This window comes from Leptinotarsa decemlineata, unplaced genomic scaffold (assembly GCF_025532065.1).
Source record: "Leptinotarsa decemlineata unplaced genomic scaffold, Ldec_3_MD MMD2_tig00026336_RagTag_RagTag, whole genome shotgun sequence".
Lineage (NCBI taxonomy): Eukaryota > Metazoa > Arthropoda > Insecta > Coleoptera > Chrysomelidae > Leptinotarsa > Leptinotarsa decemlineata.
This window is the reverse complement of record NW_027412692.1, coordinates 8,232,795-8,249,613: the sequence shown is the minus strand read 5'-3', so window position 1 is coordinate 8,249,613 and position 16,819 is coordinate 8,232,795. Positions and strand designations below refer to the sequence as shown.

General features: G+C 36.7%; 1 protein-coding gene across 1 annotated transcript in view; it reads right to left on the bottom strand.

The window, feature by feature from the left end:
* LOC111509798 (uncharacterized) overlaps positions 1-16,819 on the bottom strand; it is a 103,228-nt gene that overhangs the window by 47,888 nt on the left and 38,521 nt on the right. The window contains exon 4 of the mRNA XM_074183279.1: positions 7,961-8,076. Within this exon, the coding sequence (XP_074039380.1) occupies positions 7,961-8,076 (116 nt within the window). The remainder of the gene's footprint in view (positions 1-7,960; positions 8,077-16,819) is intronic.

Below are 16,819 nucleotides of genomic sequence, written 5' to 3'. Positions count from 1 at the left end.
AATTCAGCTCTTTCTGGAAATCCCTATCAGACAGTGGAATAATATTCAATAATCTGTGAAGCATACTATTGAATACAGCAACTTTATGCTGGTACGGGTGTGTGGAGGAATTATGTATGATAATTTCCGTGTACGATGGTTTGTGGAAAATTGCAAACTCATGTTTATTGTTGTTTCTCGTAATGGTTAAGTCCAGGTAATTTATTGAAATATTTACCTACTTCTCAGTGGTGAATTTTATTGACGGGTGGATGGAATTGGCATATTCAATGAACTTGCCTAATTGCCTATCTGTACCAGTAAAACATACTAAGATATCATCTACGTATCTGTACCAGTACAAAAAATTGTTGGCTAAAAATTCCATCCACCCGTCAATAAAATTCACCACTGAGAGGGAGGTAAATAATTCAATAAATTACCTGGACTTAACCATTACGAAAAACAACAATAAACATGAGTTTGCAATTTTCCACAAACCATCGTACACGGACATTATCATACATAATTCCTCCACACACCCGTACCAGCATAAAGTTGCTGCATTCAATAGTATGCTTCACAGATTATTGAATATTCCACTGTCTGATAGGGATTTCCAGAAAGAGCTGAATTTGATCAAACAAATCGCGATTAATAACGGTTATAAGGTAGATATTGTAAGCTCCATTCTTTCCAAAAAACGACAAAAGCAAGCCATGGATCTGGTCTACCCATATTCAAGATGGGATAACGTTAGTTATAAGACATTGACATATGTGGGTGAACTAAACAGGAATATTACCCGTTTTTTGAAGAAAGAAGGCGTAAACGTAGCTTATAGAACGAATAATAACCTAAGTAAATTTATTAAAAACAATAAGGACAAAACTTTGGTGTTTCCAACGAATTAAAGAACATAGGGTAGTTTTGTAAATAGAAAGACCAATTCCACATTTGCAAACCATCTTTTAGCAGAAGGACATGAGTTCTATCATGAGTACGAGGTGTTACATTTAGAAGAGAAGAGTTTGAAACTTAATCTTCTAGAATGTTTAGAAATCAATAGATTCAGGAATTCGGGTAATTTACTGAATGATCAATTAGAACTCAATAACTCTCCGTTACTGAATGTTTTTTCAAATGTGGAAAATGGAATATAAGTGCAGGTAATTTAATTCGTTAGAAACTCGGGTAAAATATCAACTACTTAAAATTCAGGTACTTCGTTTACAGGTACTTTGATTTCAGGTACTCCATAAACTATATATATATATTTAGTATTGAATGTGTAGAATTAGTTGAAAGACACGCCAGATGAAGCCATTGTATGGCGAAACACGTGTTGCGTTTTTGTAAAACAATTTAGTGAAAGTCTCACAATAAAGTGTTTTTGGAATACGTTTGTTATGGATTTTCATCAAGTATCGGCCGATTCCATCATATATCAACAAACATGTAGATACTTTGAAATCCAAGCTCTCCTCTGGATGTTATACAATATGAGTAACTGCATTTGAGCTCGGATCTGCAGAAGCTAGAATGGTTCATCATTCCCTTTTTGAATCTTATCTTCGTTATGGAATTTGCTTTTGGGGTGTGTGTTCTACCACATGCCTTCGATCAGTATTACTAATACAAAAACGTGCAATACGATGCATATGCAAAGCCAAGCCTAGGGACTCTTGTCGGCCTTTTTTTGCCTCTCACAGAGAACTGTGGTCTCCTTATTTATATATGAGACAATCTGTCTTCTCTTCAAAAATAGGGTCTTGTTTAACAACTTGGACGTGCCAAATAATCAAACCAGGCCAAGATTTAGCGTCAAATTACCGCTGCCTTCTTCGACCCTAGTTGAAGATTCCATTATTTACAACGGTCTCAAAATGTTCAATCACCTTCCTCAAGCTATAAGAATCATAAATGACCTTAGAGCTCTTAAGAAACAGTTGAAAGACTTGTTTTCTGTGAGACCTTATTATAGCTTAGCAGAGTTCTACGATGAGAATTTTAATTGAGTACACTAACTGTAATATCTACCGTATTTTATTGATTTGATTCAATTTAATTTAAATTGATTTATTTAATTTTATCGACCACGTTTTTATATTTTGAACGTTTGTATTGTTATTGTTATTTACATGTCTATTTTCAATTCATGTTATCACTTACTTTTAGTGATTTTACTTTTGTGAGTTCATTTATGTTATTTATATTTCGCAAAAGGCTTTGTCAATAAGAATTTATTCTTCAGACAATAAAGTATATTTGAAGGCCACCGGATGCCTGCTTCCACGTAGCCCCGCTGGATATGGGAATGACAGAATCACTTATGGTTCTGTGATTCCCTAACTGAAAGGCATCCCATCCATGGCTTAATTCTATGGTGTGTGTATCCGGATGCAATACAACTGAAAGAGTCGACCTTCAATTTTGGAAGGGGCACACCAAAATTGACGGTCGACTCTTTCAGTTGTATTGTCAATTGCATATGCAGGAAATTTTCTGTGAAGATTCCTGCACTGACGCCTGTCGTATATAATCCAACGCCCCTCGTGGTATTAGCCAGGGGAGTAGTTGTTTTCTGATAGGCGTCAGTCCATTCAACCTACTGTAGGTATATTCGAGACTGGCTTGAACGTTAAAAGTTCATTTCTTTAGAACTCGTATATGTTGATCGATGTAGGTACGTGAAATGTAAATTTCTCCCATGTTCGGTTTCCGACCTGCCTGTGTACCAGATGTTTTTACCAAATATCTTCTCGAGATGACTGTTTATTATTCACCTTTTACAGTTTGTTACATAAACCATGAAATTTGTATTGAAAGTTTCATTGTCATGTGGTCCGTGAACGTGTTTATTGTTCGTTCTTTCACATATTTCTGAATTTTAATTTTGCCGAATGTCTTTTATAATTCATTGAATTTTATAGTTTTACGTACCCGTATGATTTTCATTCATGTTCACAGGAATATAGTGGAAAACATAACCCTAATCTGTTCTAAACACGAAATGATTCCTATCCTTTGTTCACCTTTAAACACATCAAAGCAATGTTTTGCCAGTCGTTGGTCTCTTCAGCAGTAATTTGAGGACGATTTTAAATTGCTTTCAAAATATATTCCAGTTGGCATTAGTTGCCATTGGAAACTATCAGAATTGTATCTACAAATGTCCCTCACAAAATGTAATTCCTGAAGATACCTGAAAGCCGTAATTGCTAAAGGTTTTTCTGTCAAATAAAATGAATGGGATTGGGTATCCCGTAAATTATATTTGTGACTCCGCGAAATACTTGAATTTCTTTGATATAGAGCAGATGTATAATCAGCTTATCGCAAGGGCAGATTTCACTTTGAAATAATTGAACTGTATCGCTCTTCATTTCAATTACAAAACATCACCGAAGTTTTCTAATTATATTCGAATTCAAATATTCGCTTTCGGTATACTCAGACGACCCCAGGCAAATTTGCAGATGGAAGACAAAAGCGAATTTAACTTGTCTAGAAATTGTATGCAGACACTGGATATTTGTTAGTAGCCTGAATTACTTCTATATACATATACATATAAAAGATGTATGGGTTCATACTTCAAAAACGAAATTGTGGTTGTACAAGATCATTCCGCCAATGGGCTAGTTTCATGCTATGGAAAATGATGCTGGTTTGTTTATAGACTGATGGAGTTAGGGGTATATTACACTTATCAAGCCTAATCGGTTGCAAAATCTCTCTATATTTGCAGAAAAAAGAATAATTCGAAAAGCAAGAATTTAAATTGGCCGCGTGTCTGTTGACCAATAAAATTGAACGTGTCGAGAGCGGAGTTGCCAAGTGTATTGGTTTTTAATATCCAATCACAGATCTGATGATCCAATTTGACAGACGCCATTTTTGTTGTTATTGTTGTTAACTCAGTTGAATACAACTGTTACAATTATCTAATTGAAGATCAGGTCGAGTACAATCAATTCAGTCTATACTTAACCTCATTCAACCTTCCTCTCAAGTTTTGGAGGATTCAACAGATTACCCAAGGGAGCCTATAACGCTTAAATTTAGTAGCTATATTAGAAAGAGGTATGTATGTAGGAATGTTTTTTTTTGTAATAAATTGCAGTTGTACAGATTGAGGATTATAGAAAAAATTGAATATTTGAAATGATTCTTTAATCCAGTTTGTTATATTTTTTGATTTTCATAACTGTATATTATTGAATAATGCATAAATCATTGTTTAGGTAAATATTTTGTGATCTATCGACTTTGTGTACTGATTTTAGATATAGAACTTATTTCGAAACATGATTTATCGTGTACATTTTATTCCATGTGGAGAATTTTTCATTAATTGAAACGTTAACGGGTTCATATACACTTCCATAATTGAATTGATAATTATAGGCTCCGTATATTTTACGATTTCGCAATGTTGATTATTTCTATTGTTTTTATTGGTCAATCGATCAAGAAGCAGGAATAGGGTCGAGACGTCACCACCCTACCACATTCGATTTTTAATAATTAATTACTGGAAAACTACAGTATTTAGAGAGATGAAACAAAGTGCACTGTTTTTCAATTCAAAATTTATATCAAGTGAAGTATAAACCAAAAATCAAGAAACAAGCCCATTATAAATATTTTCATTGTTTACATTCAAACAATTGATTTTTGCACCACAGGAAAGGGCGCCCCACAATAAAGGAATATAAAAAATTTTCAAATTTTGACGGTTCAGCTAGATTTCAGCGAAATCATCAACGACTTCTCATTCTTTGTTGAAATAATTTTATTTGCTGACAATTAATTTTTGAAAGACTTTACAGAAAAAAATTATTTCTTTTGTTTGGAAAACAATTAATAATTAGGGGCCCCACGCCTTAGTTGCCCCAGGGCCTCCAGACTTCCAAATCCGGCCCTGTTTAGAGGTACCAAAACAAAGTGGCTGTTGTTTGTATTTATTTTGGCGAGTGCGATATGACTAGGGAAGAAAAGGAGAAATTGCAGAGAAGTAGATTGTTCTGAGATGTTTATAATATACTCAAATTGAAAGGGGTATATTTTTCGGAGAGATTAATTTTTGGGTCCATATAAACATTGGTTTCTTCCTTCCTCGGGAGTTTTCCTACAACTTTTCGTATAAAGATGGAGAAGTGTAATCCAACAAGATGTGTAATGTTCATAGTATCTCAACGATTCTTCTGTCTATTTCTGACGATATTAATAAAACTGTAGACGATGTGAATTTGACCTGGTTAGTACTTCTGGCTTTTAACAGAGCCTCTGACAATCTTGATCGCGAGATATTGTGTGACGAACTTGTCTACTTTGATTTTTCTTGGAAATCAGTGTCACTCTTAGGAAACTGTCTGAAGAATCGTACTCAAAGAGTTGTTGTGGATGGTATCAAAGGAGGTGCCACAAGAATCTATCTGTGGGCTCTTGCTTTTCAACTTGTATATTTGTGATTTTTATCTGTCTGTAAAAATCTGTTTGTAAAATTTCAGTTTTAGTCATCCCCAAACACAAAACTTCCATCTTCACCCTCTGATTCTCGTATAATGCACTCAAAGTTTTGATCTTATATAATTGAAAACTTAAAAAAAATAAAGACCTACTCAGCTGTCTAGTCTCTTGTCCGTCCCCGACTTTGGCAATATAAAAAAGAATTTTCCACAGCGGTAACATTAAATAATTTCTTGATCTTGTCATCACAGTATCACTGTTAACTCGACTTTTTTTTGTTATTTTTCAATTATTACTATTTCCAGGTTGAACTGAAAACCAGCCTTGGCTGCTATTCCGCCTATTCACCGTTATGATGAATGTCGTTTTTTTCTTCTTTTCGTCTGTTTTGATTGAACTTTTTATGGTGAATCAAGACGTATTATTCCCTAGGTGGAGGATGAAGGAACGACCAGAGGACTGGAGGCCCTGTCCGGGAAGGCAATATGGCCTTACGGATGGGGTCGCCGGACTCCTGGTCAGTGGCAGAAATAAGTAGGGTGAGGGGTACTTAAACTCCCCAAAAGCCTTTGCAAAACACGCCACCGTGGACCAGCCTACCCAAGCTAAGGTGTAAGGAATCGTGCCGACAGCTAAATGGCCGCAGGGTGAGCCAAACCTCATTGTAATCAGCTTACCTCTGGTAATGCGGGGCTCTGCTAGAGGTGACCAACTCTTCCCTTGCTACTCGTGGGAACATTATTGAAGGAAGCAAACACAAAAACAGGAACAACAAAAACTAATCCCGAGGCTGAACAGAAGTGCTTACACCAGTCTAAGGCAGTGGCTCGGGATGAACAAAAATTTCTACCCCCAATTTACCGTTTGGAATGAGGCTGGACATAGCATATCTCCTCGTGATGTAATACAAAGGCCAAGGCGTAAGAGCATTTGCGGCGCCGAGACAAAAAGGAGACAGGAGTGGCAGCAACTATAAGTGCACCCTCCTCCTCCCCCACTCCACCTCCAACAGCAAGGGCTCTTCCTGCGGCGGGCGCCAAGAGCTCCGCCTTGAATAAAGGCAAGAACGGCTGCCCCTGCAGGAAAGCTTCCTCACTTGTGCACCTCCACGGAGGGAATCCCTAGATGGTTGAAAAAGCCGCGCAACGACAGTAATGTCGCTGCACCTTCCAAAACCTTCGCGGAGGCCACCGTGAGACACCTCAAAGTTGCCAAAGAGAGTGTGTGTTCGGCGAATCTTGGCCTACACCTGCCAATATAAAGAAGATGTCTCCTAGTGACTTGTCCACCTTCCTGAAAAGGACAGGATGGACGATGACCTAGGAGGATAACTTCTCGGGAGGATGTACAATGGATCACATGTGGCCTAAGTGCTGTGGATCTACACTCACCCTCCCTACTTTACAGATATCAGAAGACGTATTATTATTATTATTGTTATCCTAAAGGTTGACCCTCTGATGCAGAGAAATACCAAAGGTGGTCTAAAGTCTCGTTTTGGCAGAAAATAAATTCTAGCAGAGGTTATGTCGGAGAACTCTTGAACTTGAAGTCGAAAAACTAGAATATGATAGATTCACTCAACTGCCTTTTCGACACACCTACGTTCCAACTATGAGCAATGGAAACGCTTGATGCCACTTTTGAAAAATATACGACTATGTAGATAGTTTCCGTTTGTAGTGTATACTTTCAAATTTGAGTGAACACACAGTTATTCGGATTTCAGCTATTTTCAAATCTGTCAATGAGAAGTTGCCAGTTAAAAAAACTCACAGAGTTCTTGAAAAAGGGAGTTGAGCATGAGAAAAGAATCGGGATTGATCGTAAAGTCAAAAAGAAGGATAACGGAGAAAGAAGAACAAGTTGCATCATCATCAGCATTTCAAGTTTGTCGGTTCATAATTGTTTTATTGCCTGTAGTTAAAATTGTATTATCTTTAGAACAATATCCCTAATCACTATGACTTGTTTAAACAATGTTCTATAGCACCAATAAATACAAAATATTTCGTTGAATGTTTTGTTTCCTCATTGCCTTTTGCGTCACAGAGATTGTTGTTTTGTTTTTTTATCTCAAATATTTCAACGGCACAAAAATCTTTATTGTAAGTGTGTTCTTCAATGAGTAACGGGAAAGAGGATTTTTTTATGGAGATGCATAAGTTCCAATTTAGGAAAGTTTGTTCCATAAGAATAAGGAAAACTTCGCAGCAATATCCATCTGTAGTTTTCCACGTACTTCTAACTCACACCGCCTTCGGGAGAATCAAGTGGGTCGAGTCAGCAATATCCGTGAAAGTACCTATAGAAGAAAAAAACATTCCTTTCCGTATTTTATCATCTTGTTGCGTCAGTAACACTCAAGTATGGATTTAAATAATAAATGTAAATGATCGTGGGTAAGGGTACAAATTAAAATGTGACATTTACTGTTCTCGCTGAAAACCAGGAGACTTCTGCTCTTCCATTTTCGTTTCTATATTGAAGAGATTATAAATCTTACCTTTAAGTCTCTGTGTACTATATTACGATTATGACAGTATTCTACAGCGGACAAAATTTGCCAAAATTTTGACCTGGATTGATCTTCACTCATTCTTCCATATTTGGCGATGTAATCTGTAACAAAAAGGAATCTCAATTCGGCAACACACAAAGTTTTGTTTTTACCAGAGTACTGATAAAACATTCCTTTACCCAATGATCTCTCAAGCTATAAGTATGTATGCAAAATATCGGTCATAATTACATTCGTAATGAGATATAATATGAAAGCCATCTTATCTCATCTTATATATGTTGTTATCTTATATGTTGTGGAATTGGCCGCGGTGGTAGTGCGCCCGACTCACGATCGGAAGACCGATTCCTGCCTCGACCAGATATTTTTCTCGAGAGAATTTATCTGGTTGAAGCTGAGATGATTCTGCAACCGTGTTAGGAATCACACGTTGAAAGGTAAGACCTCGTTAGTCCTTAGCTCGCACAAGTGTCTCAACTTCTGAGAGTTGCCGTTCGTATGGGGCGACAGCTGATTAACGGAAAAACAGAATTTAAATAGACAGAACAGAGGTATGTTTCATGATGAATTTTACCAATTCGGTGATTTTAAATCTATCAAAGAACAAATTAAATCAATTTGAATAGGTAAAAAATCAATTATATTGAGCAATAAAACGTGAAATGAAATTACAATGAAACGAATAAAATAATCAAGATAAATGATAAAAACGACCATGGAGTTAAAAGAAATGAAAAGAAGCAAAACATTGAACTATTAAAAAATTGAAAAATATTTCAAACCAAGTTACTTTACGACGTTTCGATTGTTACTATCTACAATCATCTTCGGGTGATGCAGCTTCTTTGCTGCTTCTTTGAACTTCCCCTTACACCAGTGTTCCTTCCTGTGGATGATCTCAGCTTGGGACTACTTGATGTTATGTTTATGAGACCAAACATCCTCTGCTATTCCGGATTTGCTGGTTTCTCTCCTATGTATGTTTCTTTGTGCTTGGCAATGCGGACTTTCTATAGGATTTGTCGCACTCACAGGGTATCTGGTAAATGCAATTCTTGGAATCGCAGACCGCGTTTGGTGGCCTGGTTTTTGTGATGCTGCTACGGATGGTGTTTCCGGATCTGAAGCAGGTGTACTTGAACCCAATTCCTATCATCCTTTTCGACAAGCCTCTGAGGTAGAGAAGGGCAAGCACTGGTTGTGACGGTTTCTATTCCTTGTGAGTCTCTTGCTGTCTTTTCCATCTTCCGTCTTTTCCATCTTCACTTTGGAGTAACCATTCCGTTGAAGATCTTTTTTGATGATGCCTAGTTTCTTCTCGAGACCTTCCTTCGTATTACAGCACCATCCACTAAAGTCTTGATGATTCCTTTTTTGGTATATTGATGGTGGTTAGAAACGTGATAGAGATACTGCCCTGTGTGAGTGGGTTTTCGATATACATATATTCCCTACTTAGTTGTGGACTTCTTTCTCATTCATGAAGATGATGGAAGGTTTTACGCTGCTGATGTGCTTCAGAAAGGTGTCTAATTCTGTATCCCCATGGTTCCATACTATGAAGGTGTCGTCAACGTATCTCAACCAGACTCGGGGCTTCTTGTGGAATTCTTATTGTCGGTATACATTTTTTCGTGATTGAAATATTTGATGAAGCATTGAACATCATAAATAGCTCGCATATTATTACATCATTTTCTTTGAGCTGATGAAATAATTGGTTTATTACCCAATAACAATCTTATTGATGAATTGAAAACATAAGAAATATGTTTATTTACGAAAGAACAATGGTTCCAAAAACACCAGAACTGGAACACTCTTGTCGCCAATTTGGTTTGTGAAACGCGCGTCAAAAAGTTTTACAGTTCTGGTGTTTGAAAACAGTGCTTGTTTTAGATTTATACTACATCAGAGGTTCCACCGGTCATGTTTATTTTTGTATTGTTACAGACAAAAAATAAACAAATATTTGAAGATTGACGTTACTACGAATCCGAAATGACGTTATTTTAAGTACACATTGAAGATTTTATTTCAAGAATGCAAAAAAGGCGAAATATTTTGTTATTTCATGAGAAAACCTACAAATTATGTATTCATGAAATATCTCATACATTATGTGTTCATGACTGTCATCCGAAAGACATTTGTTTTGAGATGTTATACGGCTCAGGCTTCAAGATTCTTCTCATCCGGTGATAAGTCACCGAAATCTCTTCATCGACAACTTTCACGGTGTCTTTACTTCTTCGTATATTCCCCTATTTCGATTTATTTTACCATCCAATTTCGTTCACGAGTTCTCGATGATACTTCACAGTTTTATTTCCTTTTGCCAGTTTATCCTTCCCCAAGGAACGCTTCTTGATCGAAAATTAATTCGACCCAGATCAAGCGCCTCTTTGAAATCTTCCTCACAATGGGAAGTATGCGTTGATACATGTGAACAGGCAGCTGTGGAAAGTAATCAGATATTTTTTAGTGAGGCAGATATACAGGGTGTTCCAAGTTAAGTCAGCACCATTGCCAACTACGTTATTATTGATGCTAAGAATTCGGTTGAATAGGTAAACTAATAGCATTGTTACTGGCCTTCTCGACGCCGAAAACAAAAAAACTGACAGTCGTGTTTTCGAAATATTTCATAAAATGATATATTTTTAAATGGAACACTCTATATTTTGTCATGCATTTCGATTCGTGATTTATTTTGTGAATCGAAATATGTCGGCTATAATTGAAGCCGTTTTTGTACAGACATATTCCATTTCTAGTCCATCCCCACAATCCGCAAAGACGATTTAGTATTAATGTTTGGTATGGTCTATTTAGAGGCAGAACAAGAGTTTTTCGATGATATTGATCTGGAGGCTCGTCAGATGATCTATTTTCAGCAAGATGGAGCACCAGCACATCATTTCAGTGGCGTAAAAAGAATGTTGCGAGACTGTTTTGGAAACAGATGGATTGCTACAAATGATCCTAGTAAGTGGCCTCCTCGTTCACCAGACATGACACCTCAAGATTTTTATTTTTGGTAATTTATGAAAGATGAGGGGCACAAAATTAAACATAATAATGTAGATGAACTGAAAAAATATATTGAAACTATAAATAATAGACTTGATGGCCGAATAGTGAAAGAGAGAAATATTTCCACATAAATCCCTCATTTTCAACTTTAGGAAGAAAGTTGATATGAGCCTTGTTGTTGAGAATGTTTCTACGAATCGAAATGTATGATGAAATATAGGGTGTTCCATTGAAAAAATATCATTTTATGAAATATTTTGAAAACGCGACTGTCATTTTTTTTGTTTTCGGCGTCGAGAAGGCCATTAAAAATTCTACTAATTTGCCTATTTAGCCGAATTTGTAGCATCAATAATAACGGAGTTAGCAATGATGCCGACTTAATTTGGAACATCCTGTAGATACATGATGAAAAATACTGTGGAACAGGAGTCAGGATATATGTATAGAAACTTTAATTTTTTAAGGGTATATTCTGTATTTCGCGGAAATGTATGGAAACACCATACCTAAATAATAAAATAGCAGATTTTCATCGTCATGATCAAACTCTGTCCGCGTTATGACTACAACAAAATAAAATTTTAAGCATAAGTAGTCTTTGAATTGCATAAACTTTACCTCTTCGTTTGAATATGACTAACAATGTTTTTTGGTAACTGTTAAAGCTTTGAACTTCCACTGTCTTGAAACGTGTTAACAGATTTGAAATATATGCGCAAAAAATGCCAATTGCTACTACATCAACTCTATTTTGCAAGCCCTGATCACATGTCAACCACTCTTCAACTTACTGAACGGCCTGAGCAAAAACATCTCGTCGAACGAGAGAAGGAAATCTACCCTGGTTATAGTTGGATTTTTTTAATATATAAAATCAATTACAATTTAATATTACAATAAATTATGAAATTTGGAACAATCATGAAATACAAATCAATTCAAAGAACTAAGATTATAAAAAAAATCACATCAAAGGTGCCGCTTCGTTCCCTCCTGTTCATAAAAAAGGACATATGCCTCATCGCTCACAAGTGATTTTGGCGAAATTGGGAACACGTGTGAATCGTTGTATTCATGCCACGTGCCACTATATGGCTGTCTGCAATATGCTGTGTAATGTCCGTTGTAAGTAGTCCCACTGTGATTTGAAAGTGCATATAGATCATAACGACAAGGAGCCACATTGTCTGCTGCATAACTGCTCATATCTAATCTATCTGAAGAAAAGTCAATGGAAACATTCAATTTGCCTCTGAATCTTTCCGTTGGAGAGAATCTTTTCAAATGAATTACTAAAATACGAGGAAACTTATAGATTGATAATGACTTTGTACATTTTCTCTTTTGCTTGCACCTCGAACACATTGGTTTTTCATCTCCATCCAGAGTTTCCTCTCTTGTGAAAGAATCCAAGCAATGTGACAAACTCAATTGGCCAGTTCTTTGTGGTATGGGAAGAGAGAAATTCCAGAAAGGATCAAAGGTTACTGATGAGTGTCCACAGTGTGTGCACTTCATAGTGGATTTTAATTGACCAACGAGTCTTCAATCTTGGAATTGTTCATATTCAAATATCTCTGCCAGGACTCTTGTGCTTTTCCGTTATCGCTCAATTTTTCGTCAATCTCAGTTAAGATCGGTTCAGGTTTCTCAGTAATTCTGTTGAGATCCTCATGTAAACCTTCTAAAAGATATCGAAGGATTTCGTGGGCGTCTTGATGGGCAGAACCCATGAATCGAGGGGCAAATCTTTGAATCTGATTTTTGAAGTAGACTGTGTTGATTACTCTATCAGATGAATCTTCTGACCACAATTCCTTGATAACTTCTGCGAACGCTTTGATTAAAACACCTTTCATACTAGAAATACTAGTATTGATATCTTCCATGTATCCTTTTTTAGGTATTCCAGCAACCATCCCATGTTTGATAAACATTGGATTATACTGTTCATGAAACAGGTGTTTCCAATATTTTTAACCCATTGAACCCAAGAGTTTTCACTGAAGAATGTATCACCGATTTATTGTTGCAACTACGTTTGTCACTACTATCTTCTTCTGAGTAAACACGGATACGATGATTCACCCATTCATTGGCCTGGTAGGATAAGGAATTCGAAGCAAAACTGCTCAAAACTGAATTAGATATTAGTTCTTTTGGGGACTGTGAGGGCTCAGCCAGAGGACCAAACTCAGCCTCATTTAGAGTTCCCAGTTCCTTTTCTGTCAAAGCTTTACCGTTTTGCTGCGAGTCTTCCACCAAACTGCACAACTCCATTCCTTGCACTGTCTGTACATGCCGATATATTTTGTTCATGGGAAACATAGGTAATTCACTTGGGTTTTTGATTGAGGAATTGTACCTAAACATGGAGCTGCATTTCCTCTTTGAAACAGAATGCTAATTTTTTGAATCAAGAAAGAGGTAGCTCTTGCGTCATTCGCCTCTTTGGATATCCTAATGCCGATTTCACGAATGAACTCCAATGCTTGGGGGTCTAAGGTACCAAATGTTTCGATTCCTATTGCATAAAAAATGAAATTATCTCCCAAATAATTGTATTTCCGTGTTTTTGACAATTCCGTTGATGAAGCTGCTGCACCGCTGGATACAGAAGTCGAAGGAACGTGACAAGGAGCCAAAGTATCGACGCATGTGAAATCCCAGACAACCGGTTTTCCTTTCCGCCAAGGAATGAGAGTCATGCCATCTGGTCGTTTCCCATCATCGCTGCAAGTGCCTGGGGGTTCTAAGATGGAAGGTATATTTGCCGAACCTAAGGCACGTTTGATGATATCATTTACAGCTTGATGACGGGAAAAGCGCACGGCGCTATATCTACAACTCAATCCATGATATCCTCGGGTGTCTACTTCCACTCCACACTTGCATTTGTGTTAAACAGAAATATTGGAACCTAGTCGAAGGCCTACAGCAACTCTAAAAGATTCATTGTCCAATAATGTACCAAGGGATGAAACTGGTAAGGCATCCAACCAAGCCCCTGCATGTTTTGACGACACTGCTTTTATACGTACCTTATCTATAGGAGATTTAGCCAAGTCTAACAAATTATTTAAGGCATTTTTTCAAGAGGAATATCCCAGGTTTGTTGAAGATTTTTTCTGGTTCTTGGTACTTCTAGATTAGTTCGTGAGATCCATAGTTGTTCGGCCTCGCTCACATTGTTATCTGATGGAAAGGAGGGTGGTAAAATTGAATCTATCATATTGATCAATTGGAATGTGTCATTTTGTGGAGCAGTTTCATTACTTACCTTCCTACATTAGGCCGAAAGAAAAGAGAGCAGTTATCATCAACACTGGCATCTCTTTCGGTCCGACGTGGTTTTATAAAATGTTGCATAACATGCGGACCGACCGGATCGTGAATGGACAAGATGTGGAAGAGTTTCCAGGTTTTCTTTCGAATGGACTCAATGATGAAATGTTTGAGCTAATGGAGTTGGTTGAATATTACACTGAAGATGAAAAACCGCTCGTTGAATCTGCTTTGAGCAGTGATTCAAGTAATGAATGGAACGTAATGGGATCGAAAAACAAAGGATTTTCAACCAGAAGGATCTACTTCAGCAGTACACCGACAAGCGACATCTTTAGGGGACAACAGAAGTCGAACATTCATCGTATCGGAGACCACATTACTGAGAATATCCAATCTTTCGTCAGTCTAACACTCAACATTGAGAAAGTAAAGACTGTCACTGAAGCGCTTGAGGTACTCGTCTCCAAGAATAGTTCAGAAAGGCTGACTGTGCGAAAATTAACGAGCAGGTAGAAGCGAGGGAGCAAATAATGCTCATATTGCTTCAGACGTGTTTTCCACGACGGTTGCACCAAGATTATCAAGGCTTCGGAGTTTGGATTTGACTTGAAAATCGATTCGACATTGGTATCGTCGGAAACACGCTATTCGCTGTTGTTTACCACGACGGTAAAGATACCAATATTGGACACTACATGACGGATATCTTCCACGTTGGCTACAATTGTTGGCTAAGGTACGACAATTATTCGGTCAAAACCGTGCAGGAAGAATACGTTTTGAAGCTCCAGGGAACGCAAGTTCCTTATTTGCTGTTCTACAACTCATAAAATTTTCGAAATTATATTCGTAGTTTTCTCTTGATTTTGCCGACAGCAAATTATTCATCGCAATATTTGCATGTTCGGTAATATCTGGTGGGGTAGCACGAATTTCTTGATCGTTATCACTCATTTTGAATTTTTACGAGATACTGAATGATAGATTATAATTAAAACAAGTGATTGTTGATTCACGGATATAATTAGATTCATTACCAAACCACAAACTATTGAACAATAAATTTACTGAAAATATATTTTTATTTCGATTTTACAGAGAATTTGGAGATAAAATTCACTGGTTTTAGCTTTTGGTCAATTGTATTCATAAGATCATATTTATCAGAGTGAATGTTATATAAATTGATGGATGTTAAAAGTGTTAAAAAACATAGAAATTTTCATTTCTCTTTTCATAATGTTATATACATCATCATTTTTTCCAATTTCTTAAGGAAGTGGCCGCAATTAATTTAGATTACAGGTGTATTCTAAATGAGCCATCACCTACCAGCTGTCAAACACATAAAGATCAGTTTAGAATGGAGAGAGCAGAAAAAATATATAAAATGGCATTAATTGAATGAAATAAAATGATTAATATAAAATTTATAATAAAAAAAGAGAAATGAAACTTTCTATGTTTTTTACCACTTTTATTTGTAACTAACGTTACTGCAGTTTCGTCCAATACGGTCATTTTCAAACTTATACAATAAACTAACGATGATATATTACATTAGCCATTATATACCACCCCTGTAGGTACTAATAGAGGTACTTGGCTTGATTGAGTACCTGAATTTATAGTTCACAATGCGAATCTGCCAATTTGAAAACCGGCGAGTAGATAAAATCGATTTCATCATTTAACAGGTTGCACCCGCATTGTTTATGCTTGTGAATTTCTAAGGATTCTATATAATTGAATTTGTAACCCATCCTTGCCTAGTGCGAAATTTCCGTATCGTTTAGATTCGGAAACTTGTGGTTGCATGCCAAAGAATTGTTTGAAAACGTCGAATCATTTTTTCCTAGTCTGAAAGACCTTTCATGTCCAGCATACCGTTTTTAGAAATTTCGACCACATTGTCCCACATAAACACCATTACACTCCAGACACTTGAGCTTATGAACTCCAGACATTTCCAACTCGTCCACTTTATCTTTGGCATTGAAAAGGAAATCAGATAACCTGGCATGTGGTCTGAATACCACTTCCACATTATTTTTTATGAATAAACCCACAATTATCTCTGTTTTACCAAAATATGTCTGGGGGTATATTAATCTGTAAGTAAATTTACGGCTTTGTTTTCTGACTAACTTCTGGATTGTATCTGCGTTGAAACCATTATTATGGACTATCTGTGTAATTATATCAACTTCCCTATCTAGATTGTTAGCAGACAAAGGCAGAGAGAATGCTTTGTGCAAAATTGAATTGTAGGCTTCTAATTTATGACTGTCTTGATGGAAAGAATCGCTTGGGATGGTGATGTCTGCTATAGCTAGGTTCAATGTTGAGAAATTGATATAATTACACAGATAGGTCATAATAATGGTTTCAACGCAGATACTATCTAGAAGTTGGTCAGGAAACAAAGCCGGAAATTCACTTACAGATTATCATACCCTCAGGTCAAACAACCAGAAATCAAGAAATTGGTAACGCTAACATATTTTGGAAAAA